General features: G+C 44.8%; 2 protein-coding genes across 8 annotated transcripts in view; both read left to right on the top strand.

Moving 5' to 3' along the window:
- Positions 1-20,184, top strand: part of LOC136019151 (zinc finger protein 592-like) — a 40,535-nt gene extending 20,351 nt beyond the window's left edge. For 6 of the 7 annotated variants that reach the window (XM_065689045.1, XM_065689046.1, XM_065689049.1 and 3 more), the window contains 7 exons: positions 2,506-2,684; positions 7,314-7,490; positions 9,364-9,523; positions 12,358-12,636; positions 14,030-14,142; positions 17,625-17,760; positions 19,077-20,184. In XM_065689045.1, coding sequence (XP_065545117.1) covers positions 2,506-2,684; positions 7,314-7,490; positions 9,364-9,523; positions 12,358-12,636; positions 14,030-14,142; positions 17,625-17,760; positions 19,077-19,598 — 1,566 coding nt within the window. In that variant the 3' untranslated portion in view covers positions 19,599-20,184. Of the gene's footprint in view, positions 1-2,505; positions 2,685-7,313; positions 7,491-9,363; positions 9,524-12,357; positions 12,637-14,029; positions 14,143-16,195; positions 16,263-17,624; positions 17,761-19,076 lie in introns of those variants that run through there. The other variant, XM_065689050.1, reaches the window with a different exon arrangement.
- A 934-nt stretch (positions 20,185-21,118) lies between these two features.
- On the top strand, positions 21,119-27,456 carry LOC136019152 (signal peptidase complex catalytic subunit SEC11A-like). Its single transcript, XM_065689051.1, has 4 exons — positions 21,119-21,250; positions 21,349-21,458; positions 23,351-23,500; positions 27,205-27,456. The coding sequence occupies exons 1-4, from the start codon at positions 21,200-21,202 to the stop codon at positions 27,326-27,328; spliced, it is 435 nt and encodes a 144-aa protein (XP_065545123.1). The 5' UTR covers positions 21,119-21,199; the 3' UTR covers positions 27,329-27,456.
- The last annotated feature ends 125 nt before the right edge of the window (positions 27,457-27,581 follow it).

Genomic DNA, 27,581 nt, shown 5'->3' with positions numbered 1-27,581 from the left:
TCATCTTTTCCACCCCAGCAGCCCATAAGCTAAAAGGACCAAACACCGTGAGATGATTTTGTTTCCCTGACTGAAGCTTGCTTTATGCTGACTCACACATGGCATTAGTTACTCTTCAGATGTAACGGTCTCACAGGGACACCTCAGAAAATGGGGGAATTTGTCACCATGTCAGGACCACCAGGTCTGCTGCATCCAAACACATATCACAGAGTAGTGCTGAAGCTCAGGTCTGTGAGCTTGCTGCTGCTGTGCACATCCCCAGGCAGCAGTGCCCAGGCCTGCAGCCCATTAAATATGGGGTGATTTTGGCATATTTCAGATCCAGCACAAGCACGCACGACAGTGAAAATTCAGGTCTTTACTGTGCCTTGCTTGCCAGGGTGCCTCTGGGACCACGCTGGGGAGGAAGAGATGAGCCCCAGACTGTCTCTTTGCAGACTTAAAACTAAGTTGGTTTTGACAAGGCAGGATCTGGAGAGGAAATGTATCTCACTAAGCTACAAGGGCAAAGGTGCTTTCAACTTGTGCTTGTGCTGAGTCTGCCTTGAATGCTAGGCAAGATCAAAGCAAGAGGAGTGCTGTTTTGATATGGCCAAGAAGTTAAATTTCCCATTGCAAATCAAAACTTGATTAGAAAAAGCAATGCCATAAACCACAATAAAACTGCCCTGGATATAGTTTTCTTCTTGTAGCTCTTACTTGGCGATTTGAGAGAGCTCTGGAAAATTTAAGGTCCCATTCAGCAACTCTGAACTCCTGGGGGCTTTTCTATTTCCCATGTTCCCATTTCTGCTTATATTTCACAGCTCAGACCATGGCTCAGTAGTACTGGTTTTCTCTGCTGAAATTAAGGGGCTTCTCCAAGCATTTGGGGAAGGGCTGAAATACTCTTTAGTTTGTTTGAATTGCACTTGGGTGCAGGCATGGGTGTCCTACAGTGTGGTTTCTTCTACGCATTTCTCTCTTTTCTTGGGGGAAATGTTTTCTTTAAACTTCAGTTGCATCATGTCTCAGATCACGTGTCTGAGGGAGCCTGTTTCTTTAAGCCCTCCCCTCCCTCCCTCATGAACCTTTTTCAAGTTTGTCATAGTTTTTATTAGAAACGATGCTTTCTGTTACCTGCAGTATTTTTGACAGTTCACTGGTGGATGTTGTATAGCGGAGCACCACAGAGATGCTGCATAGAACAGCAATGATACAGAAAATGGAGTTAGCTGTTAGTCTTTTTTATTTGTCAGATTTAGGTGCTTCTATCCCAGCTTTCTGAGCTCTGGTTGCCAGCAGTGAAGCCTGCAGGGCTTGGTTTGGTCCAGCTGCGTAGGCACATGCTACATTAAAAGTTTTGCTTGACCATGTAGGCATACCCTCTGGTACAACTTGTCACCATATCTGAGCTAATGAGCCCTGTAACCTTCTTTAACGATAGCGGAAGAAATAATGTAGTTAAATTACCTGATGCAATAATCCATAATTACCTGCTTGCTGTAGTTCATTCTTAAGCAGGAGTTAGGAGCAGAGGAATTGTGTGGGTTTTAATGACAGAATGGAGTTTGAGCTCCTAGAAGGCTCAAGGCTAGAGGTCTGGTGTCTGTTCCAGCTTTACTCCTGCTCCAGCTTTACTCCTGCTTAGGCATCAAGTAATATCTCTCACCCTAGAGAGGGTAAGTAGCTGCTCCTGGGCTTTGAATGAACACAGAGGAGTTGAGGCACCTGTGAAAGGGAGCAGAGGTTTGACAGCTGTTGAAACTGGAGTGATATGTCCACATAAAACACTTTACACGTCAAGTAAATGATGCTTCTTCTGCAAAGTGGTATTGATAGTAAGTGTGGCTCTTGGAAGGGTAGGGAAGAAGGTGGATTTCATAAGAAGTGCAGAAATAGGGAGACAAAGAGTCCTTGCATCATTTCTAGTTGTCATGTTTCTATAAAGATGTCATAGCACACGTAGTTTGTGGTCTTCGAAAGTTCAGATTTCAGTGGTCCAGAGAAATCTTTCAAGAGACACAAGTGTGGTTTTGGTGGTGAAGGCTGCTGCGTGTTAGGGCTGCACTGTGTTCAGCAGTGAGGATTTGGAGATGGGGTATAATGGAGTTTTCATGCTATTTTGGCGTGACCTTGGTGCAGGGTGGGGACTTGTTGAGAAATGTGCTTTCCTTCTCAAATGCCTTAATGCAGAAATGAAAGCAGTGACCAAGCAGAATATCAGCAAAGCTAAGGGTGAAAGATTTTGTTTTCCTTTTTTTAAGAGAAAAAAAGGAAATAAGACACAGAGAACATGTCTTAAGAATGGATACTGCCATGGGGAATGGCTAAAGTGGAAGTTGTTAGGGTTGTTGTGGAAAAAGGCGCTGAGGAGGCTAGCCAAAGAGCTTCGTAGAGTTTATGTTTCTACTAGACAAATGTGCTGGAGCTTCCTCTAAACCTGAAAGTTTTCTAGGGTGACTTGGGGGGACAAAGAAACAAATAGAGGATGACTAACTAATGTAACCTTCCTCTCATCAGACGTGTCAAGTGTGCCAGATGATGCTGCCCAACCAGTGCAGTTACTGCGCCCACCAGAGGATCCATGCTCACAAGTCTCCTTACTGCTGCCCAGAGTGCGGCGCCGTCTGCCGCTCCGCCTACTTCCAGACTCATGTCAAGGAGAACTGCCTGCATTACTCCCGCAAAGTGGGATTCAGGTTTGTGCAGGTCCAGAGGGTCTGTGCTGAGATGACAAGAGGGAATGAGAAACTGGGATTTAGATCTTTGGAAATGTGTTTTCCTTGCAACAGAAACAAAAGAGGATGTAGCCAGGAGCTGGTGTGGTTTGCTGCATGATAAAACATATTTAAAAATGGGGAATTACTAAAATGATTTAAGAGAGGTTTCTGAGAGCAGAAATTATTTGGAAGCAGCTTTAAGCTGGAAGAACCTTGTGTTGAATTGAAGTTGCAGACAGGCGTCTCAGGATTGATATTTCCAGCAAAAAGATTGCAGATCTTAATCCTCTAAGTGTCTTTAAGGTTTGAACTTATATTTATGTAAGTTATAACGGTCTGAGGGATGTGTGCCTGCACGAGAAGAGGATAGATTATTTTCTTTCATGTGTCTACAGCTCTCCAAACACTTCTCATGAACTGAGACAAATGGAGGAAGGCTCCCAAGGCTCTGGATGTGGTTGTGTGTATGTGCCTGCATGTGTTGTCTCTTCTCCAACCAAATTGATTGCTTTAATAAAAGACATTTTAATAAAAGACTTTTCCCTACAAGCCTTTCCTCCTTGGCGTGTTTAGATCACCTCAACTGCAGCACAGCTCTTAAGACAGAGATGATTTACTTGGGAGATGAGACTAGTGACCTTTTAAGTTCTGTTTTTTCCCTTATTGCCATTGATTACTTCAAGATTTAAAATGAATAGGGCAATTTTTGCTCATGGAGCTGTTCTTTTGAGATGGCTGCAAATTCAGGAAGCCTGTGTGGTTTGTTCTGAAATCACACTTAAGTTTTTCAAGGGCTTTTTCTTTCAACTGTGAAGACAAGAAACACATAACAAACTGATTCTGAATTTAATTATATACAGAGAAGGTTTTCTTATGTGGGATCTGATTGAAGGGGGCACAGCCCACAACAAAGGATTGATTCCATAGCAAATTAAATGGCTGTGATACTTGAGCTTTTTGAAAATGGGTTAATCTGAGAGAGGGAGGAAAGCTGAAAAATAATATTTTCCCTGAAATCGAAAATTGGAATGGAGATGTCAAAAAATTAACCATGGATTTGGTGCAGTTCTTTGGGCTCCACTGGCACCTGAGAATCCCAAATGCAGGCACAACTTCAGCATGCTGAGCTGCTTGTGCAGCATCCCCATCCCTGTTGATGCCTCGATCAGTAATGTGTCACAGAGTTACGTTGGCCCGAGCTGCACTATATAGGAAACTCAGTCTTTTAGTAGTGATCCAGTGCAAGTTGTTTTGCCTCTATCTCTAAGTGATGGGCTTGCAGTGTAGAGCAGAGCTTGATCCTGACTCTTATGTGTATGACCTGGCATTTTTTATAAACATTATTCATTCCAGATGTATTACAGTAATATCTTTATGATGCTGTCAGCAGCGAGAGCTTCTACAGATGTCATTAGCAAATGTCTTCTTTCTATGTCAAGGACATTAAAGAAGATTTAAACCAAGACAGAGCTCAAGAATGATGCTTGCAGGGTTTTTAGCTTTACCCAGCTTCTCTAGAAGCTAAATTTCTTTAACTTCTCTAGTTTGCATCTGCTCAAGCTCATCCGTGAAAACTGGGTTTACCAGACAGGTAAACTGGCTGTGCCATCCTTGTTATCCTGCCTGTCTCTGCTGTTTTGGAAAAGAAAGAAATAAACTCTAGTTGCAGAACCGTATGTTGATAGTCCTTGGCATCTGCCCTGTGGTCGTGTAGCGACTTCGTTTCTTTCACTTTTGTTATGTGAAGAGCTGAAAAGCTGAGAGGTTCTTTTAAATCCTTCCCAGGATCAGCTCTATTTTGCTGCTTCTCACTATATCCTTGTTTTTATTGATTTTCTGATGCATAAGTTTGGGGTTTGTTGTTGGGTTTTGGGGTTTTTTTGTATTCAGTCCTTATTTTGTCTCCTTTTCTCCTAATACCCCAATGCGTTCAGTGAAGTTTGGAGTAAGACTGTTTTATTTGGGTTTTAATCACGGCAAGTGATTGCATTGAAAATGAGAAAGGCCTTCTGCAGTTAAAAATTAAAATCACCAAGTCTGTCCTAAATGCGTCTTCCACTTGGCTCCAAGTGTCACCTCTGCACCTTTTCCAAGCACCTTTTGGCTGTCTCCACTGATCTAGGGCTCATTTTCCTGCTTGGTGGCATCTGGAGAGTTGAGAGGCTGGAAGGTGACAGCACAGGAAATGTTCAGAGGGTTAAGACATCTTGCAGCTTTATCTTCTCTTGCAGGCTGCTTTCCAAGACTTCTACACCACCCCTCCTTGCCCTGGGGCTATCCAAGAGTCTTCTCTGGCAAATTATTCTCCCTCCCCTCCTTCCTGGGGAGATGATAGCAGAATTTGCAATTTGTAGAAATTACATGGCAAACCTCTGACATCCTCCATCCACTTTGTTCTGCTAATTGCTTTACTTTATCAAACTTCGTCCTGCTGGCACTGGAATTCTTGATTACAAAGTGCCTGTTGTTTAAACTTCCATTTACTGTAAATTAAATCAACTTGTAATCATTTGACCTTGAGCTAGTACTTATTTCATCCCTAATTCTAATTGAAGTACTTACCAAAACTAAGCAGAATGCAGAACCATCTATTGTTAGTTCAGGGAGCGCTTGTGGAAGAAACCTGTTGGATATTCCTGGATGTACCAGCTAGACCTTACTGCTCGGATTAACACTTGTTCTTCCATTTATACTTGGGGAATTTATTCTTCCATAATAACATGGTTCCTGATGTTACTATCCTACAAAGTCTCTATGTCACATGAGGATCAGGCTTGAAGGCAGAGCTACCTGAGCAGGATGTTTTCATGCTTCCCCAAAGATGACACCAGCTGTTGTTATCGCTTCCCTCTCTAGACTTTAGAATGCTACATCTGTGTGTAGATTTTGGGGGGAGAGGGTTCGGCTCCTTCGGGCTGGCTTTGGCCTAATGATCTTTTGAAGTATAACTTCAAAGCATGGGCTTGATTCCTAAACACTGTTGGGAGGCTTGTTTGGAGGGAAGAATAATCTAGTGGCTTGTTTGGTTTTGATACAGGCTTGGAGCTCTTCCAGTTGCTCGGTAGCTGGGGTCCATCTGCGACGGCAGCATCTGTGCTGCGGTACTGCCAAGCACACAAACAGCAGGCCTCAGAACGAGGCAAAAAAGATATTTGTAAGGCAACTTAGCTCCAGGTTTACTGGAGGAAGTTATCCCTTGGTTGCCTCTCACATCCTACAAGCACAAGCATTGCCCAGCTGAGCTCCATTGTAATGGTCTGTATGTGCAGTGCTGGCTCAAGCAGAGGTCATTTTGAGTGACTCTTCTTAGGAGAGGCTGTTCTAGGCCCTGATTAGCATAGGTGCTTTTGTGGGCATGGTGAACCCCATGGCTGGTGTGGCCAAGGCAGGCGAGGACACTCTGCATCTTCATGAAACCTTGCAGTGGTGTGTGGCTGCTCTCAGAGTACAGCAGATGGGTGGGTTCTTGGGAGGAATATTAGTTAAATACAGTAAGGCTGCTGGTGGTTTCCATCCTGGGGAGTACCAGGCAAGGTCTGTCACAGAGTGCACCAGGAGGAGAGGCAGGCTGGGACCAGTGGCATGACCCTGGCGCTCTGTCTGGCCATGTTTTTAGCTGCCAAGAAGAATCCTTTGGCTCCACATGCAACCTCTGCTCTTCCCAGAGCATCCACCCAGCACCCAGGCAAGCATTTCCCAGCAACACCTGTGTGTTAATGATTTTAATGAGTTTAATCAGTTCCTCCCGTGTTTCTGTTGCCGTTTTCAGTATCTTTGCTGTTGTCATTATTTTCTGGTGCTTAGTGGGGAATGAGAACCAATTGTACAAGGTTACTGAGCATTTTGTAGCTGAATATCCTTTTTGTTTTGTACTTGAGACTGACTGGTATTTATGCTGAGATCTTATCAGATACTTTTACTTTAGTTCTTCACTTTCATCTGTGGCAGAGTTGGCTTTCACAGATACAAGGCTGGCGTTCTGCTGAACCACATTTTCCTTTATTCTTTCTGTGTTGTTTTAGTTTCTGAAGGCTAATTTTATAGATCTTGTCACTAGCGTCTGATAGTGACATCTGCCCAGCCTGTGAATTCCTGTGTTGTGGCTTAACCCCAGCCAGCAGCTCAGCCCTATGCAGCCTCTCACTCACCCCTGCCCAGTGAGATGGGAAAAAGAATCAGAAGGGTAAAAGTGAGGAAACTCATGGGTTGAAGTAGAGGTAAAGACAGGTTATTAGGTAAATAAAGGCTAACACAGAAGCAAAGCAAACCGAGGAATTTATTCCCTGCTTCCCATTGCAGGCAGGTGTTCAGCCATCCCCAGGAAATTTGGGCTCCGTCACACATAATACACATCCCTGAATTATCAACTGTTTTCAGCACAAATCCAAAACATAGCCCCATACTAGCTAGTACAAAGAAAATTACTCTATCCCACACAAAACCAGCACAGCTGTATTCTATTCCTCCTTGACTCTTCCATGTTGCTATTGAAGGTACTAAACAAGGACCCACCATAGCCTGGTGCTTGCCTCTACCTGTGCCACTTTGTGTGTATCTTGAAGGCAGCACTGTGGCTGTAACTTGGCTCTTTCTTTGTGTGTCCCCCAGGTGCATCCATTGTGGAGTTGTCTTCATGACCCTCGCCATGCTCAAAGTGCACATCCACGAGAAACACTGCGAAGTCTTCCACAAGTGTTCTTTTTGCCCGATGGCCTTCAAGTCGGCCGACAGCACCACGACTCACATGACCAGCCAACACCCAGCAGAGCCTCACAAGACTACTCAGTAAATATTTCAGATTTATCGTTTCCTCTTCTCCCTTGCTGGGTAGCTCCAGGATTTCTCCTTTACCTCCCGTTTTTTTTTTTTTCTATTTCTGGTTTCTGTCCTCATATGAGAAGAACTACTGCTTTGCCTGCTGGTGCATGTCTTTTCCTAACCATAGTGTGCTCTTCTTCGTACAAACGTGGTCCCCTGCGTAGGAAAATTGGAATTTGGGGAAGAAAGACCTGAATATCTTAGAATTATAGAATCATAGAATGTTTGTGTTGGAAAGGACCTCAAGATCATCCAGTTCCAGCCCCCCTGCCATGGGCAGGGACACCTTCCACTAGACAATGTCGCCCAAGGCTCTGTCCAACTGGACTTAGAACACTGCCAGGCATGGGGCATTTACCATTTTTCTGGACAGCCTGTTGCAGTGCCTCACCATTCTCACAGGGAAGAACTTCTTCCTGAACTTCTAACCTGAACTTCCCCTGTTTCAGTTTAAACCCATCACCCCTTGTCCTATAGCTACAGTCCCTAATGAATAGTCCCTCTCCAGCATCCTTGTAGTCCCCTTTAAACACCTGAAGATGCTCTGAGGTAACCACACAGCTTCTCTTCTCCAGGCTGAACAGCCCCAATGTTTTCAGTCTGTCTCCATCCAGAAGGTGCTCCAGCCCCTGATCATCCTTGTGGCCTCCTCTGGACTGGCTCCAACAGCTCCATGTCCTCCTTATGTTGGGGACACCAGAACTGCACACAGTGCTGCAAGTGGGGTCTCACGACAGCAGAGTAGAGGGGCAGGGTCACCTCCTTTGACCTGCCTGAGACACAGTTGATTTCTGGGCTCAAGTGCACACTGAAGCCAGCTCATGTTCAGTTTCTCATCGACCAGCACCCCCAAGTCCTTCTCTTCAGGGTTGCTCTGAATCAATTCTCTGCCCAATCTGTAGCTGTGCCTGGGATGGCCACATTGGGCTTGGCTTGATTGAACTTCATGAGATTGGCATTGATCACCTCTCCAGCGTGTCCAGGTCCCTCTGGATCTCATCCCTTCCCTCCAGCATATCCACTGAACAACACAGCTTGGTGTCATCACAGACTTGCTGAGTGTGTGTCAATCCCACTGTCCATGTAGCCAGCAAAGATGTTGAAGAGGATTGGTCCCAACACTGTCCCTGAGGGACACCACTCATTACCCATCTCCAGTTGGACATTGAGCTATTAACTCCGACTCTGTGTGTGGCCATTCAGTCAATTCCTTATGCACTGTGTGGTCTATCCATCAAATTTATGTCTCTCCAGTTTAGAGAAAAAGATATCTGTAAAAGGTACTTAACTGTCACCTCATTGTGCAGCAAGACCCACAGTGGCATTTCTTGGTAGAGGGCTTCAGAGTAACTGCTGCATCTGGCACTCGAAAGAAAGAGGAAAGTTACACCATGCATCATTGCCCCAAAAATCACTATAGAGAGAAACCTCCTGTGTTTTCCACTCTGTAGCTCTCCCCTCCAAGGCTTGAGCTAGTGCCAAGATTGTATGCTTTAAGGGAGGAACTATGGAAAGGTGGGATTGAAAGTAATGTGTAGCTAGCTGATATACTTTGAATTTTCTCCCATCTGTCTGCACTTACACGCACACACAGAGTTATGCATATGCATAGAAGTAAACCTATTTTTAGAAAGCTGTGGTATGTGCCTGAGGCATTTTGTTGTTCTTCCTAGTTGAGTTAATGGTTAGGTTGTCCATGTGGGTGTGTGTTGACAATCCATTGAGAGCACAGCCCTTCTCAGAAGCCCATCCCTTTCTGAAGTTGCCGAGATAACTTTCTGCACTGTCTTCTTAAAATAACTAACAAAGAGAGACTGAGTTTACATTTTAATTGTTCCAGGGTGATCTACAAATGCTCTTGTGAGACGGTCTTTAACAAGAAGAAGCTGCTACAAGAGCACTTCCAGCAGAACACCAACAAGTTGTTAGTGGGAGTGTTCAAGTGCCCACAGTGTCAGCTGGTGTATATGCAGAAACAGCAGTTAATGCAGCACGTTAAGGTAGGTAATGCCCACCATTTGCTGATAGCAGATCCTCTTATTTGACTCTACAGAGAGTTTGTATCAACTGCGTGAGGAAATAGGTTAAGGAAGTGGAAGGTTCTTGAGGAATATATTAGTGGAAAAATAGACTACAGTGATTTACAGTATTATCTGGAAACATCAGTGGAGCATTTTGTGTTAGTTGGTAATAATGCAGGCAGTTACTTTCATCTATATGTAATTTAACCTTATGACAAAGGCTCATTTTCTGTGAATACATTCATTTGATTTTTAACTGTTCTGTATTAAACCCAAGGAAGTGATTAAGCCAGAGCAGAAGCTTTATCATTGGTTGGGAGACAGGGAGAAGTATTGCCTGCCCACAGTGTTACTCAGTTTATAGAATGAAAGCTGAATCTCCCTCTTCTGGGTGCTCACTAGAGAGTTTTGACCGCTTGCAGCTGCCTCAGGGAGGCTGCATGGCATTTGACATCCCGCTTCTCTGGCTGCTCCACTCACCTGAGAACTGCACCAGATTGCAAAAGGGGAGCGTGACAGAGGCAGAAGTGATTGCCCTGGAGGTGGGATCCCCGCTTTGTCTGTGTTGGCAGCACTCAGGCTGCTCCAAGAAGATGGTCTGAAATGGATAGTTCTGTGCAACCCCAAAACCTGGGTGGAAGTGAGATGGTCTAGAGAGTGCTTTGGACTTGCTCTCCCTCAGTAATGGCTCGTATTGCAGTAAGGACAGCAATTGCCTCACTGTCATTCATCGCTCTTTTACACATATGAAAAATCAGTTATTATCCATTTAGTGGTGTTTCTAGCAGGATGTGTGTGCAGACTTGCAGAGCTGCTTATCCCAGGAATGTGCTATGCCACATTTTTCTGTTGTCTTGGTGAATGTGTTTCTATGTACAGTGTCTAACAACGCCGTTGTGGAAATCCTCTCAGATTTCTTGGTGCCATTCTGAAGCAAGAGCTCGCAAAGTCTTACTGCCCTTTGATTAGGGAAAAAAAAAAAAAGTTACTTTTTTTAATCAGTAAGTTGACTTTGTTTATACTTGCACTTGAAAAGCCAAAAGATTTATTAGTTTGCTGCTAAAAGCAAAAACCATTCAAAACTACTTCTTTGCTCTCTCCTCCATGCCTTTAACTTGCAAATCTGGAGCTGCTTCGCATGCAGTAATGAATTAAATTTTGAAGCCCTCCTATGAAGTTGATGATACCTAATCTTCTTGTATTATAGCTAGGAAAATAGAGTTGAGATTAAGGCTGGGACCTTCAAAGAGGCATTCAACCCCAATGCTGAAATGCAAGCTTGAAGCTTGAGTTGAGGTACACAGCTTGCTGTGGCTCATTTCCAAATCCCCCCGCCAGGGACCTGTCTGCAGCAGTTTGTGCACCAGCACCCTGACATCTCCGTACAAAACTTTTGTCTGTTAACTGAGAGGTTGTATTTGGCCATCAGCATGTCTTTGAAATGGTCATTACAGACAGCTTTGTGCCAGGACAGTAATTGCACTAATCTCTCCTATCCATCTCCTCTCCTATCAGATCCTGCTCCTTTATGCAATAGAGAGTTTATAGTCTAATGTGTGCCTAGATGCAAAATAAAGAAGCCGTGTGCCTCCTCATCCTTCCTGGCTTTCCATTGTTAGTGTGAAAGAGTAGGAGTTAGAGGGTCTGGTTCCTGTTACTGATTCTGCAGAGAAGACAGTTAATTTTTCTGTGCTCTTTTCCACCACCTCCCCATGGTGTAATAACAGGAGAAATGGAGTAATGGGCACTCATGTACTCTGCTCTGAAATCACTCTTGAGATTTCCAGATGGGGAGAAAGGTGAACTGTTCCTGTTACCCTGGCAATGCTGTGGTATATATGACAGAGCTTCTGTGAACATCAGCTGAATCAGGTGCAGAGCACATGGGCTTCTCAGATGAGACACTGTGTTTTGACTTTTGTTTGGTGTCTAACCCCCAGAAAGACTTCCAAAGGCCTGAGGCCTTCCTGTGTTGAAACTTTACCCGTTACTAATTACAGTGCACAATTAAACCTCCAAATTATTCTTTTGTGTGAATGAACTGTTCTTGTTCCTAAGGGAGTGTCTTGAGGTTTCTTTGGTATGTTGCTATTTTACTTGCTTTTGCTTTCCCACAGCTCTTTGCTTCTGGATTATTTTCCTTATGTTCAGTTTTCTTTGTTGAAATAACTTCTGGGGGGATCCTGGCCTGTTGAAAAACCAAAGAGCCTGGAGACATGTGCCTTGTAAGGCTGGTTTCTGGCTTTATGCTTGCTTTTATTTGTCAGGAACCAAGATTTGAACCGTGAAAACGTAAATAGCAATAGATGGTGTGGAACTGAAGAAGGTGGGGTTAGAGAAACTGAGAGATTGTCTCCTCCTGTCCCTTAAGCAAAGATGAAGCAGCTTTGGAGCCCGAAGATAAAAGCAGATGTTTCATTCAGAGCTTACCAAAGCTCAGTGGTTTTAGAGCTTAGGCTCTTGCAGTAATGACGATTAACATTTCTCTTCCATTACATCTTCCCTGTTTAACCAGAGTTCCTAGAACTCATCCAAAATATTAAACAGGCAGCACCAAGGAGTTGCTGTTGTCATGCAGGGAACATAAATAGAAGCTTCATGTTTCTCTGGAAAATCTCTTGCTGGGGAAAGCACTGTAGCCAGGTTCAAGGGGAAATGGGAAGATGTGTGGGAGCAAGACATCAGGGTATTGTTTTGGGGGACGGGTGGGGTTAAATTATTAATTTAAATAGTAAATGTTATTTATTTATAAAGATGTATAATATGATTTGCATATAAATGTTACACATGATTCCGTTATTATTGTCATCTAGGGTGTTCATGGAGTCCCCCAGAATCCTGAGGAGCTCTCAAACTTCCGACAGAAACCTGAGAAGGCATCAAGGAACCAGGTTCATGCCCCAGCCAAGGAGCTGTCAGTGGCCAACGGGACTTCCCACTCCCCTCTGTTGAGGAGGGACATGAGAGTGGAAGGATACAATCCCAAATCCAAGTCCAGGCTGAGAAGAACTGGTTGGACTTGCAAGGAATGTTCACAGTGGATTCCCGATCGGGAAACCTATGTGTCCCACATGAAGAGAAGTCATGGAAGGGTAAGGACTCAGATGAAACACTTCAACTAGGGAACAAGATATTTTGAGCAAAGGAGTCTGGTAATTGTTAATATTTGGGGCTAAAAGAAACTGTGAGTCTGCAGCTCACTGAGGAGTAAGCTCAGGGTCAGAACAAAGGAAAATTATGTAGCCTGTTGTAAGTATATTTTCTGTCCTTGATGGTATACTCTACAACCTGCATACCTCATCCTCTTTGCTGCTCCCCTCCCACTGCATTTCACATCAGGCTTCCTCTTCGTCTCATCTGGGTATTCAATAGAACGTCGTATCTTCTCCATCCTTCTTCGTCATATCTGCTGGTTCAACAGTGTGATCTAAACTGTCTATACTCAATGTTACATAAGGACACACAGTTTCCCCACATGCTGTATTGTTTGGTAGACACCGCTACACCTAACTGGGGAAGAGTTACAGACTCATACAGTGTGCAGAGCCCTTTGTTACAACAACTGTAAATCTCAATTTGTTGGTTTCATCCAGCTCAGGCCTTGTGTTGCCTTGACCTACATCTGTCAAGCTAATCTTCCTGGCAGAATGTAGGCCAAGATGTTGTGTGCAGCCAGATTTCATAGTCCTTTGGCATCAGGACTTCTTGTTCTGTACACTGACTCACCCTTCTTGAAGCTGTCGAAATGTGGATCATGGATTTTGATTCTTTTTAGCTTGACTTGGGGAGTGGTAGATTGTTCCACTTGATAAGTGTCAAGACTATGGGGACAGGGTGAGAAGGCTGTATTTTCCTATTTGAATTCACTAGAAGTAGGAAATTTGCCAAATATGGAAGTTGAATACATATATGTATTTATTAAGTCTGAGAAGATATTAAATGGAATACATGCAGATTATATGAAGGACTGGAGGGAAAGGAGAAGGCTAGTTATGGGGCAGAGTTGTGAGGGGGATGAGGATAGCATACACGGTTAACAAGTGTGACTATGTGGTGCTATTTAACATCTTGCCCTTCTATTGTGCTGAATTATGAGGAGAGAGAAGGATAAGTGAACTTGTACTTCACATTGGGGTCCTGCATTCATCTGGGGCAGAAAGGTGTTTCCACTGAATTAATTCTGCAGAGGGTCCTGCAGTGAAATGAGGCCCAGGAGAAGCAGCTAATGCAATTCCTATTAAAAATAATAAATAAAAATCAAGCATGTGCTTTAACTAGTCCTGGTTTTTGTAAGATCAGTGCTAGCATTAGCCAGCGGTTGGGCTGAGTATAAGTGGGACCCCAAAATCTCAGTGATGTTTATCAGTGGAAGAGGGATTTTTTGCACCTAAGAGGTAAGGTCAAGCTGAAGATCATGGGAATGTTAGAATCCAGCCAGTGCCTTCCTCTCCCTGTTATTAAAAGATGTTTCTGTTCTTCTACTAGTCTGTGAAGAGATATCCCTGTCGACAGTGTGAACGCTCATTTAACGCCTCCAACAGTCTGCGCAGACACATCCGCAATAATCACGACACAGCAAAGAAAGTTTATACTTGTTGGTATGTATTGAACACCCCTTTTGACATTTGTTTTCCACACCAGGCTAAGCCTTCGGGTTTGGAAGCCCTTTGTAATAGATTGTGTCTGCTCCTCTCTGCTCCAGGCTGTAAGTTACTGAGGGAGAGTGAGAAGAAGAGTATGTTAAACATGAGAGACTTAGCTAAAATAAGTCCTTGCTTTTGACTGCAAAATGCCCTTTGGAAACTTAGGATAAGGTTTGATTTGAGATCTGCAAGTGCAAAATTTGAATTATATTGGACACCCTTGTGGTGCCAGTGTAATATTGGGCCACTCTTTTGCTACTTTGTGGTTGATGTGGTCGTTCATCACTCTTGTGCCTTTCCCATGAGAAAGTGGTACAAAAGGTATGTAAAGTCTTAATGAACACGGGCATGGGTGCTAGATCTTGCCACCACTGTATACAGGTAGAACTGCACAAGCTGCAGGGCAATGGAGAATTAAGCCTGCTGGATTTGCTTGAGAAAACACATCTCAAAGTTGGATAATGGATTTGGAGACTTGAGATGAGCTATGTGAATCAGCAGTGAATGAAAATCATTGCTGGGGAACATTTTTTAGCTGTGGATACAGTCTTAAGTTCAGGACAAAGCCCAGTGCTTACAAAACTGCCTCTAAAACAGCTGAGTTCTCATCTGCTGTTGCAGAATAAGTCGTATCCGAGTGACTGTGCAGATTTGCTTCCTGTCTCATTCTGACACATCCTTCTGAAAAAAGAATTAAAACCCCACATTTGTGTTGAAGGGAAGTTTGCAGGAATGGAGGCTGGGTGATTTTCTTTATGTAAGATTTTCTTTATGTAAGATTTTGGCTTAACGCAAATGTTTCTGAAGAGTGTCCTGTCACTTTACTGCACTTAAGTTACTAAAAGCCTGTCTTGAAGGGTACATCCTCATGTGTTTTATTTCTTTGTACTGCCTAGTGAGCCACACTATCTTTCAGTAAATGGATAAAGTACTGGCATCACCACTGGGGCCTGACAAGAATATATTACTGATGCATTTTTCAGACAGGACTTCTAAACTTTCTATTTCTTGTAACTGTGCTTTGACTTGGAACCTCTGGAGAAGGTGAAATGTTGGCTCCCAGTATGTTTGATTACATGGCTGATGATCTTTGGAGTTATGTGCACCTGATTTGCATCCGTGTATTCTCTCTAGATCAGTTGTTTTCAAAGTGCAGTCTATCAGAACCAAAATGAATTTAAGGCCTAGCTGGGAAGAAGGATATGTTTAATAGCCTAGGATGTGCCCGCCTGCTGTCTGCATTAGCTTGTACAGGCCCTGGAGTCCAGCTTCTCTATTATGTTTCAGAGCAGCACACAGTTGTGGATGCACAGATTCACAGCAGAGAAGGCACAGCTAGGAACTCAAGTGAATTGTGGTTGTGTTTAATTATCAAGCTTGTAGTTGCTCCTTCTCAGGATCTGTTGATGAAGACTTAACTGTAGAGTGGTTGTGCTCTTTAATCATTGTAGCGGGAGACTTAGTGAATTCACAGCACTCTTCAAATGAAACATCTTCCTTGAAATACTTGTCCTGGCATCTCCAACAGCTGCTCTTTGTCTCGATCTGAGGTGTTCTGTTCAGTCTCGCCTTTGTTCCCTCTTAGTTTGTCCAAAGTGCTGTTCTAAAAATCTCCTCTGTGACTGTTGATTGCAAATCCTCCCATTTCTTTGAATTCCTCCTCAGCTCCCTTGTGCTCTCTGTAAGGCATCACATCTTTGCTGCTCCTTTTCTTTTGCCTTGGTTGCTGGTGTCCGTTTTCGTTTATTCCACCAGGCAGTTTGTATCGGTCTCACCTGTTACTCTCTTCAGGACTTTTGATGCTTTAACTTCTTGGCACCCTTTTCTCCCCTCCTGGATTTCCATGAGTAAATGAGTAAAATTTGTCATTGATCGAGCACTTGAGTATTCTGGTGACTTCAGCGTGCTGTCTGGTAGGTCACCTCCCTCTGGCTTCTAAAATTGCAAGCTGTGATTTCCCCTTCTCCCCTTGCCCTACTTAGGGCTCTGCCTTCTGTTAAACTTTTAGGGAGAAACCAGTGATGGAGGACTTGCTTGAACACACTCCTGCCAAGTTTGTCACTGGAGTAATTCAGGTTAGGAAAGTATCTTTCTCTGCTCACATGAAAAGAATTCTAAATTAGGACAAATTGCAAAATATTCTGATGTGTTATGTATTTTGTTTCGTAATTCACTTGGTTATTGTTACGAGAACTTGCTCTCATTTTCCAAGGCTTAAGTACAGACTGTCTGGAACGCTTGATTTTCAACATGTGTATTTTTGATAAATATCACTTAATAACCTCTCATCTTTTCTCCATGAGGAAGAAAAAATCCATCATTATTAAATATTGATTTATCATCTAAGCAGTTCCTTTTAAAAAACAGAAGTATTCAGGGGGCACGGCTGCATTTTCACATCATTACTGACTGTCATTTAATTACTAGAAGCTCAGGAGGAATCTTCTTCTCTCCTTTTAAAATATATCTTTGTTGCCCAGAGACACTTCATCTCCTTGCTGATGCTTTTCATCCTTTGCTGCCTGCATTTCAACTGCAATTTGTGTATTTCAGAGAAGTCCAGTGTAACTTGCCTCGTTGCTCGAGTCAGTGTGTAGCTGATGAACCTTCCCTGTGTCACACTGCAGGCAGCAGACGAGTACAGTCAATCTTGGGTTTCACAGAGACCTCTGTGTACTTCACCGTGCTGCAGGGGGTGGGTTACTGTGTCTGCAAGACATGGCACTTATTTCCAGTAGACCTTTGTCATCCGGGAGTCAAGGTGGCACATCCACTTCACATCTCCTTTTGAAATGAAAACTCTTGAAATGGCAGCTCTTAAGTCCTACCAAGTTTTAACATGAATAGTTACATACATGATGTATTCCTGAGTGCTTTTGCCTAGCTTATTATTAAAGTTGGAAGTTCAGCAGTTATGTAAGAATTTTCAGGGTGCCATGATACAGATGGTCTTGTGGATGGGATGCTGCCATGGTGCTCGGGAACACTGGCTGCGGAACCTGGTTCTGCTGTCAGCCTCCTCGGTGCTACACAAGTCATGAGGTCCCTCTGTGCCTATGACATTTCAGAGTTGTTTCCCCCCCTGCATTTTCCATCTTGATTATTTATCTTCTGTAGCATGTACCACAGTGAACCTGATCTCCACTAGTCCCTGTACTTACTTAGTACTGGACTGTACATAAGATGTGCCGTACTTTCATTTCCATTCGTGTTTACTGTGGTAAATCCTAAACTGTTCTAGATTTCTCTCAGGGGTAATGTTTTATTATTAAACCAGCAATTAGCTGCATATTTTGGTAATCTAATTGTACATTACTGTCCAGCATCTCCACTCCAGTGACACCTATTGGTTTGGCACATAACAAAGAGCTGTTTGAATGGAAACAAAGAGCTGGGCATTTCCTCTAATGAATTTTCTTCCTTTTTGTATTTCCAAGGTACTGCACAGATGAAAATCAGACATTTCCTCAGCCGTTCATGCTGGAGAATCACATCAGCCTCATGCATGGCATCAAAAACCCAGACTTATCCCAGATGGCCAAAGCAAAAGCTCCAGAGAGAGACACAGCAGAAGTAACTGATATATTTTCATTGAAAAATAAATGTACCTGGCTTGTAGCTATCCCTTGGGGTGTTATATCAAGCCCTCTGCCAGTCATGGCAGATTTTCTTGTCCTCCTCTCAACTCCATGCAGTTTGCTTCTCTCTGGCAGTGTCAGGATCAGCTGCACTTCAGCTGAAAGTGCACAACATCTTGCATTTTTCAAGATATTCCTGAACATGTGGCCTTACGTTTTACTGGCCTTTTTGCAGTCTGCTTTGTAACCAGGTCTAATTTAGATTGTTATTACCCTTGTTTGCCCCTGCTGCTATGGTCGTGAGTCTGCTACATTTTTCCTCTTTCTCCCTTGTTTTTTTCTGCTTGTTACAAAAGGGGTTTTTTGTCTTTTAAAATCCTTACTACTTAGATCCACTCCCTATGTGAACTGCCTTCCTCCTGATTAGGACTGTGTAATTTGTTTTCCGCAAGTGTAACTGGTCAACTGATTTGATTTCGGGTTGGTTTGGAGTGGAGGGTTGGCTGATTGGGCTTCTTTCCATTTACTTTAAAAATAGATGTACCTTTTCCATATCACTGTAGTTTATCATTCACCTGATTTCTTGAGGGATCACAGCCAAGACTGACTCTGTATTTATGCTGTAAGGAAACCTGGGGCAACCCAAGAATTCACTTCCATGAGCTGGCAGCTGCTTTCCCGAGCAGAGCCACGTGGCTAACCAGGGACAGCCAGAGGCTGCCCATGGCTCCAGCAGGTCTGCATATACAAGCCTATAAGCTGTATTCTAAACAAAGACTGCTCAGTGCTGCTGGATAAGGAGATAAGAAAATCATGTGAAGGGATGTATGCAAGTCTGCCATCCTCATGGGAAGAGAAGCATACTGTGGGATGAGGGGATGAGTTCATTAGAAATGCCATAAAGAAAAAGCCTGAGTGTAGGGGAGAATGCTCAGAGTTAAATCTGAGAAGCATTGCCTGGGCTGATGACCATCCCTGTGTCCCTCAGCTCTCCCTGCTTGGGGGGCTCCTCCTTCCCACACCAAGTTCACATTCTCTTTCCCCATTATGTTCCTGCCCAGGCACCCCTTATGAGGTCTCCTGTTGCAGGACAGCAGTTGAGATCATGCATGTTGGGGTGAGGGGTTTGGGTGTTGGGAGGAAAGGCCATGTGACACGAGCCCTGTGGCACAGCTTTGTCTAGTTTGTTTCAAAATAACGATGTGGATTCACCCACAGGTGTCTTCAGATACACGTGTGGAATTGAGCACTTGCTCTTCCCGGGGCTCAAGCAAGGAAGTAACTTTTTAATCTCTTGTATTTTTTTTTAAGGCAAAATCTCCAAAGAGGATGGCAATGGATGAGCTGGGTCAGGCAGAGACCGCTGCGGGTTCAGGCGCACCGCCAGCCAAAAAACTGAGAGCGCACTGGAAATGTGCCAAGTGCGGATTCACGACAGACGTCAGCACTGAGTTTCAGGAACACATACCTCGGCACAAGACAGACAGCTCCACCTACCAGTGCTTGTTCTGTGGCTTGTGCTACACCTCTCACATCTCTCTGAACAGACACCTCTTCATTGTTCATAAAGTAAAAGATGAGGAGGAGGAGGAAGAGGAGGAAGAAGAAGTGGAGGAGGAGGAAGATCCAAGGCAGAAGGCAGAAAGGGAGATAGGTGACAATGGACATGAGGGCTATAATGGTGAGATGAACACTACAACAGAAGAAGAAAATCCGAAATGTAAAGAGTGCAAAAGTGACTCAGCTCTTTGTGAACACAGTCAGAACACGTGTGGCGTGGAGGGTCCTAATAGCACCTCTGAGAACAATCATTCAAAGTCTCTTAAGACTTAAAAAAACCCCTTCTGGTTGGTTGAGGTTTTTTTGTTGGGTGGTTTTTACTCAAAATACAGGGTGGGGATGGGGCGAATCTTTGAAATATTCTGTTGATTTCTTGGGATGGACATAGCTTTCCGTTAACCTCTATTTGTAAGGGAAATTTAAAAAACAAAAAACCCAACCCTGCTATTGCATCCTAAGCACTAACTCTCTGCCAGACCAGAGAGGTGAAAAGGGAAAGCAGGGCAAGAATCCTTGCTGGAGTTTGTCCCAACTCCTGAGGATCAAGGAGCACTTTCTGCAGCTGCAGTTTCCTTAAGATGAGCTCTCCTCCAAGTGTGCACTGCCTCAGCCTCTGCCCGGAGCCCGAGCCTTGCCTTCCCTATCGCTTTCTTTCTCCTATTTATGGCTTATTTTTTCTCTTCCCATCCTGCCTTTGTTTTACTCATTTTAACTCATAACGCCGTCTCAGCAAAACACACTTGTCAGGACCATGCTGGCTGATCCAGGATCTTCTGTGTTACATGGGACGGGTTCAAGCTGTAAGTTGTGCTGTTTTTTCTTTAATTGCCAGAATAACAACCTTATTTTCCAAAATGCAGTTTAATGAAATGTCTCAGACCTGAATCATCCTGAAAGAGAATTCTGTATCCCACATCCTCTCGGGTGAGCACAGCTCAAAGCCATGTGTCCTGTTAAGGAGCGCCTGGTCCCCTTGGGGATGTGTTGGCCACGTGTCAGTGGAGTTCTGCGGCTGGAAGTTGTCCCCGGGGCGGGAGCAGCAAGGCCTGGTGCCTGGCAGCTTGTCCCAGAGGGGACCTTGGGCAGCGCAGGGTGGCAGGTTGGCACCATCCCAGAAGGGGAAAACGCCCCCGCCCCCCGTCCCATCCCTGTCCATGGCATCAGTTGGAGTGGAACCACCCCAGCGCTGCTGACAGCATCACCTGGTGCCAGTGCTCCCTGCAGCTTGGGCTGAGCTGTGGCAGCAGACTGGGGGTCACAGCCCGCAGGAGGGCTGCCGGTGCTCCATCTGTGGCTCTTCTCCCAACGGCTCAGCATTACTGCCACATGGTAGACGTTTCCTTCCACATAGTCATATTGACTCTCCCTCCTCAGCTGTTCCCCCATCACACGCGCTTTGTGTAGTAGAACTATCTCCTATGCCATTATTTTTTTAATTACATTGAGCCAGAACCCTGCTCATTATTGTTTACTATGACGATGTTTAAATAATTTAAGAACTATTTATCTTACTGCATTCGGATTGCTCACCCGCTCGTCTCGACGTGTTTTGATACGAACAGTTTGGACTCTTTGTATTTTTTGATACGGTGTACGTTAGCCTAGGGGATGTTTTACCAGGTAGCCTACGTAGAACTAAGGATAGCAGGGGGCACCCCCAAGCCACCACGTATCTATTTAACCCGCAGCGGCGTCCGTGCCTTGCTATGATGTTTACTTCGGAATAGCGCAAATAAAAGCATCCAAGGGTCCCTGCCTGGCGTCGTTTCTTCCCATCCGGGGCGGGCCCGGAAGTGGCGGAGAGGCGGGCGGAAGCGAGCGCGGAAGCGGAAGCGGGGCCGGGCGGGCGGGTGCCGCCGCGCTCGGTGCCGGCGATGCTGTCGCTGGACTTTCTGGACGATGTCCGGCGCATGAACAAGCGGCAGGTCCGGACCGGGGCCGGGCGGGGCGCCGGGCGGGGCGGGGGTTGGATTGGGCCTGCCCTGCCCGGGCGCGGGGCCTGACCCACCCCCCCGATCTCCAGCTCTACTACCAGGTGCTGAACTTCGGCATGATCGTGTCGTCCGCCCTCATGATATGGAAGGGGCTGATGGTGGTGACGGGCAGCGAGAGCCCCATCGTGGTGGTGCTGAGGTAAACGGGTGGGTTCGGCAGTATCGCTCCGGAGGAGGGGTGTGAGGGCCGGCGAGCCGCGGGCCGGCGGCGCTGAGCCCGACCGAGGGGGTTTTCCCGAGGGATGGGACAGCGGGAGGCTCCCGTCCCGCCCCTGGCTCCCGGAGAACTCGCACTGCCGTGCAGCGCAGAGCAGCAGGCGAGGGAAGAGGAAGCAGGTAAGCATGGCCGGCAGCCTGCAGTGAAACCAGCATCTTCTCCTTCTGCGTCTGTCAGCTGCTGGGTTGTACCCTAGAGGGGTGGTCCTGAGGGTGGGTGAAGGGGAGGAAGGACTTCAGAGAAATACAGCAAGAGCGAAACTCTGGATCATATCAAACCTCGTGGAGAAATGCTCAGTGGTGCAGGTGGAAGAGCCATGAAAAAGAAAGGCCTTGAAGCAGAGAACTGGGGGTGGGGGGGAGGGGGCGGTATCCCTATATAAACACAATGTTTGTGGCAGACCCCATCCTCTCATCAAGGGTAAGTGCACTTCCCATACCAGAAGTTGTGGTAGCAGAACACCGCACCGCAGTGGTACCTCCGTGGTGCTGGCCGGTCTCGCTGCATGTATAGGTGAAGTATCAAATGAGTCTTGGTGAGTTTACAGGGAGTTGATTTGAGACACCAGGGAAGAAAGTTTTACAATTAAAATGATTTGCTGTTTTCCTGAAATGCCTGGGGAGTGTTATTACATGTTACAGTTCATCCTTAAAAATACTAACTCATCTTTCACAGTGGCTTGGTTTTCCTCTGGCCTTCTGGTAAGCTATAGCATGGCCAGAGAAAGGGGATCCTTAGCTGTACTCTTTTATATAAGGGTTATTGCTCTGTGACTGGATATGTTTTCGGTATTGCACGTTGCCCTCACAGAAGTGCGGTGCAGTCGGTACCACTGGTGTTACTCCCAGCCTCCTACTGCCTGGGACAGATTCCTTGGGCAGCTGTCGGCTGCTGGTGTGGATATTGCCCGGGGCCTGTTCTGTGGCTGTGTTGCCCTCTCTGTGTGTTTCTGTGTTGTTGTTAATCACCACATGCCATTTAACAAAACTCCCTGCCAAAGGATCTATCTGTAAGTACAGGGGAGATATTTCATGCTGTTCCTGCAATGAGTAAGACAGGGGGCTGTTAGGTCACATCGCTTCTTCAGCAATGTGATCTTCTGAGTAGCAGCTTCTGTGCTGCCTCAAGATAAACCATGAATATACGTGGTACGTAAAGTTCACAATTTTGTTTTGGACTGCATTATTCCTTTGGAATAAAGAAGGTTAAGTATTTTGTAACAATTGCCATTTAGAAGACAGGACTAAAATAAATGAATAGCCTGAAATAAGATCGGGAAGCAAAGCCATGAATCATGGTAGCAAATTTTTAGCACACCCGTCTGTCTGTTCCAGATGGGAATACAGAGCCTGTGTATGTTCAGAGCTTTGTTAGTGAGGAGGATCTACCTGCCTGCAAAAAATGAAACCGAATGAAATAAAGAGATTGGACTTGATGTTAAGGGTCTTTTCCAACCTCCCTGATACTATGAAAAGAAGCTTCCCACCACTGTGTGATGAACTCGGAAGTCAAGAAGCTGCTTCTTGTCATCAGCTTTGCTGTTATGAAGAAAGCAGAAGGGTTTTCCCGTTTGGTGTGATATTAACACCGGCTGCTGACAGTGCTCTTTTCCCAGCAAAACTAAACTGCTGGTAGAATGGGGATTTAAAATCTGATTGTGATAGAGGTTCAACAGTGCCTGTTCTCCAGGGTGGTTTTCTTAGGACCTCTTTGTTGAGGTTCTTGTGAGATTTTTCTTAAAGGACTGTAATCTCCAAAACCTGATTGTTCAATATTGTTCAGTGTTGTTCAATTGCTCCTTTTCTCTTTTTCAGTGGCAGCATGGAGCCTGCATTTCACAGAGGAGATCTCCTGTTCCTCACAAATCGAATTGAAGATCCAATCAGAGTGGGAGAAATCGTGGTCTTTAGGATAGAAGGAAGGGAAATTCCTATAGTCCATCGTGTCCTGAAAATTCATGAGAAGTATGTTAAGAATCTGGGGGGTTGTACTGCAGGATGTTAAGCTAAATTATGTTTTTCCTCATCTCCTTGGTTAAATGAATGGGTGTGATGTCAGTAACAGGTATCCAGGTGCTGTAGGAAGCAGCACAGAAGTTTCAGACAGACAAAATCTGCCCTCCTTGTTTTACTTGTAAAGATAATCCAGTAGAATGCAGAAGGTCTGTTCGGGTAACCTGGACTCCCCATGTCACTTAATGTCTCCTGTACCATCATTTCCATCCCAAGGTACTACATATTGTCACCTGTAGGCACGGCTGCACTTACGTGTGTGAAGTTGTTCTTGTTTGTGGAGGTAGAACTGATGGAAGAAGGGTATTTTGTGTGTAGGGTGCATTATTTTAAAGTTTGTCTTTGTGGAAGAAAGCAGAACCCTCCCCGGCTTCTGCTGTTATGCAGAGGGAGGGTGTTTCTTTTCTTCTCTGTAGGAAGTCTGGCGGTGTTACACTCGCGGTCTCTATGCATTGGGTTGTCCATGTCCTGTTCATTCTCTGAACATCTGTCAGATTGCATGTCTGAAGGAACAAAGCACAGTCATTCTGGTTTGACTGCTGAACAGGGCTTAATTTTCAGGCAAGGCTTCCTCAGCAGCCACGAGCCTTTCTGTTTTGCTGGGTGCTATGACTGCTTCAGGCCAGTCTGGGGTGAAAATGAGCCTTCTCCATGAGGCATTTGAGCAAAAACTAAATCTTGCACTGAATCCCTGGTTCTTCAGGCCAGCTTGGAGAGGGCAACAGTTGGATGGGGTCGCAGCATCTGTTTCTGGAGAGTAAATGCCTGCTGGAAGATGCATGAACTGGAACTATACCAGCACTCGGAGATCTGTTCCTAGGTTAAGGGAATCACTTGAATCATGTGTAAAGGTGGCATTTAATGACTGCTCCAGTCAAGCGAGTTTGAGGGGACAGAGAGAGGTCCCTTCCCCCAGGCATTCATGGCAGCCACAGCTGTTGAGACACCCAGATCATTTGTCTGGCCCAACAACAAGGTCAGCCAGGTTCATGCACACAAATATTCCAGCTGAAATCCTGGCTATGAGAGGGTGGCACCTCTCCCAGCAGACAGAGCAGTCTTTGCTGTTCAGATTTATTCTGTACTCAAATCTTTTAACAATGCCAGTTTTCAAAGTACCACTTTGATACCAGTAATTCAAAACCAAGGTCAGTATAGTTGATAAATCTGTAATCTAACGTTGCACGTGCACTTTTTGAGATGTCTTGGGAACTCTTAAGTGAAATGCTACTTTCCTCCTCCCCTGTTGCATGCTAAAGGCTCAGCTGGGCTCCAGTGCTGCTTGGGCTGATCATTGAGGAGGCAACAAAGTTCAAGGTCTTCTTTCTCCACTCTCAGCTGCTGTCTAGGAAGGAGAAGCAGAAATGTGCATTCTATGTGTCAGTTCATTTCCAAATATTAGCCACGCTACACTTTTTGCTTGGCTCTGTCTCAGCACTATAAAGGTATCCAGGGCTTTTTCTGTTTTAAGTAACAGGCCTATAGTGCCAGTCCTTGATTCTGTGAAGTAAAACCATTCTCCAGTATTTTAGATTTCATTTAAATATAACAATCAAATACAAACATACAAAGTATGTTAGGAAAGATAAACTGAAAAATCCCTACAGTGACCTTAAGCCAGTCAGAAGCCAGGAGAGCTGGAGGCAGGGCTCGGGTATCAGTTGCTTTTTTAATTATTTAAAGAATATTTTTCTGGTGCCCATTTAGAGTTTGGGAGTATCCTCTGAATGGAGGGAGTTCCCCATTTCTTCCTGTAGTCATGGACTGAATGTGAAATACAAAAAGTGAATATGAATGTGAAAAGTCTCTGCAAAAGCTGACAAGAGTGTGAAGCTGAGGGAAAACAGAAACCCTGTTCTCTGTGATCTTCTAGCAGTTTGGGCTCCAGTTCACATCAGTATTATGTTTTTCCCTTGCTGGTCTTTTTTTCTTTATTCAGACTGAAGTTGAATTCATTCTTTATCACTAAACACAGTCTGTGGTCAAAACTTCCTTGGTGGTTTTGGTGCAGGACAGCCAAAGCAGATTTTATTCACCTTTCAGACAGAGCAACTGTGCTGTGGGCTTCTTGTGCTAGTTCATGATAGACCGTTGAATCTGCTCAGTAAGATGGTGTGCTCCTACACCATCAGTCTGCAGAGATAACTATTTTCTCTATTTATTTAGGTATCTTCTTTTTCCAGACTGTATCTCTAAGTTCTAGAGTTTGTTGTCCCTACACAGGGAGACAAATGTGCTTTGAAGAAAGATCTGTTCTTTCCCCGCCTTTTTTTCCTTTCAGGCTTCTCCTGTTGAGTAAGTAACACATCCTGCTATTCAGGCATGATGAAAACAGCACGAGCTCTGAAGACCTTCTGCATGCTTTCCTGTGTTGCATTTGATCTGTCATTTCTGTGAGTAAGCTGACAGAGTCAAGCATGGAGAATGCTCCTGCTCAGCATCTGCCTCCAGATGCCGCAGGGCTGAACCCCGAGCAGTGGCACAGGCTGCTGCTTGGAAGACAGCAGAGCTGACTGCCCAGCAAACTGAATGGAAATGACTGGGAAGGATGCACAATGTGGTGTGTTGAGCTAGAGCATAACAGCAGCTGTTTCCAGGTCAAAGGTTCATCTGCTCCAGGATCCTGGTTTTGGCAAGTTAACTAATTAATCTCAGGATTAATTAAAGACTGGAGAGAGTATTTAGTGATAATTTCCCTGCTTTAGCACATGATTTCAGGCACAAAGTCATAGTTCGTTATTAATGGCCTCCTTCACTTTTTCACATGGAGTATCTGGTCACTTTTTGAATTGATACAATTTTTTGGCATCCAAAATACCCTTCCAGTGAGATATTTGCACTGTTGTTAGTTCTGCATAGCACCTTCTGTGGCTTGTTTTAACTTGTTATCTCCGAGTTTCATTTGATGCCCTCTCAGTCTGGTATTGGAAGAGGCAGTGAAAAGCTGTTTTATTGTTGTTGTCTGTGTCATTCGTATTGGACTACCAACATATCTCCCATCAGTTCTGTCTTTTCCAGGCTGAAGAGTCCTGGTCTGTTGTTTCTTGTATGGAAGTGGTTCCAGACCTTGTTATCCATTTCTGAGCCTTTGCCAGTTCTTCTCTCCATTTCAAAAAAGGATGTAGGGGGTTCAGAACTGCACAGAGCATTCAAGATGTAGGCACATTGTGAGTTCATGCAGTATCATAATGGTATTGTTTGATTTGTTTTATCCCCCTTTCCTAATAATTTCTAAGTTTCGGCTTGCTTCTGACCACCACTGTGTAGAACTGTATGCTTTAACCCCAAATCTCATTTTGGGTGGTAGTACAGAGCCCAGCACCCAACATTTGTATATGAAGCAAGAGAAGCATCAACATGAGAGAGGTCAAAAGCAAAGAGGCGGTAGCTGCACCTTTGCTAGAAATGTCTCATCCTGCTGGTTCTGTTCTTCAGTTCTGCTAGAAAGCTTGTCTGAGGCCAGAATTCATTCTTTCATTGGCAGTGTTTCTCCAAACTGCTTTCCACTGCATTTGACACAGTTTCCCTTTTTCATCTTGCTTGACATGTAGGACATGATTGCTTCTAAATCCTTTGTGTTAGTCTCTATGTGTTCGCTCTAGAACAGCTTTTAATGAGTTATTCTCTGACTTACCTGGCTGCCTTTCCTTTGCTAGGCAAAATGGTGACATCAAATTTCTGACAAAGGGAGACAATAATGCTGTTGATGACAGAGGGCTGTACAAACGAGGGCAGCACTGGTTGGAGAAAAAGGATGTAGTAGGACGAGCAAGAGGGTAAGTGAAGTTGAAAAAGATGCTGCTTTTTACACTGCCCTCCCCCTGTGCCATCTGTTAATCCCCCTCTTCCTCTTGAACTCTCCCTGCTGGGTTTATGTGACCTGCGTGAAAGCATTTCAAAAGGTACTGTGGAGAGTTAAAAAACAAGGGTAGTTCAGTTCTTGGCTGGGCTTAAGCGAAGATATCAAGCCCTGAGCTGCATTCTGAGGTTTTGATCCTGGGTGGACACCGATGCAAAGTCCACGCACGCTCAG

Source organism: Lathamus discolor, chromosome 8, assembly GCF_037157495.1.
Source record: "Lathamus discolor isolate bLatDis1 chromosome 8, bLatDis1.hap1, whole genome shotgun sequence".
Taxonomy (NCBI): domain Eukaryota; kingdom Metazoa; phylum Chordata; class Aves; order Psittaciformes; family Psittacidae; genus Lathamus; species Lathamus discolor.
The sequence above is the reverse complement of the archived record's forward strand: the minus strand, read 5'-3'. Positions and strand labels throughout refer to the sequence as shown.

Coding starts and splice junctions, on each gene's coding strand:
- LOC136019152 (XM_065689051.1), top strand. CDS start 21,200: ATGCTGTCGCTGGACTTTCTGGACGATGTCCGGCGCATGAACAAGCGG. Junction 21,251..21,348: donor GGCGCATGAACAAGCGGCAG/GTCCGGACCGGG, acceptor CCCGATCTCCAG/CTCTACTACCAGGTGCTGAA. Junction 21,459..23,350: donor CCCATCGTGGTGGTGCTGAG/GTAAACGGGTGG, acceptor TCTCTTTTTCAG/TGGCAGCATGGAGCCTGCAT.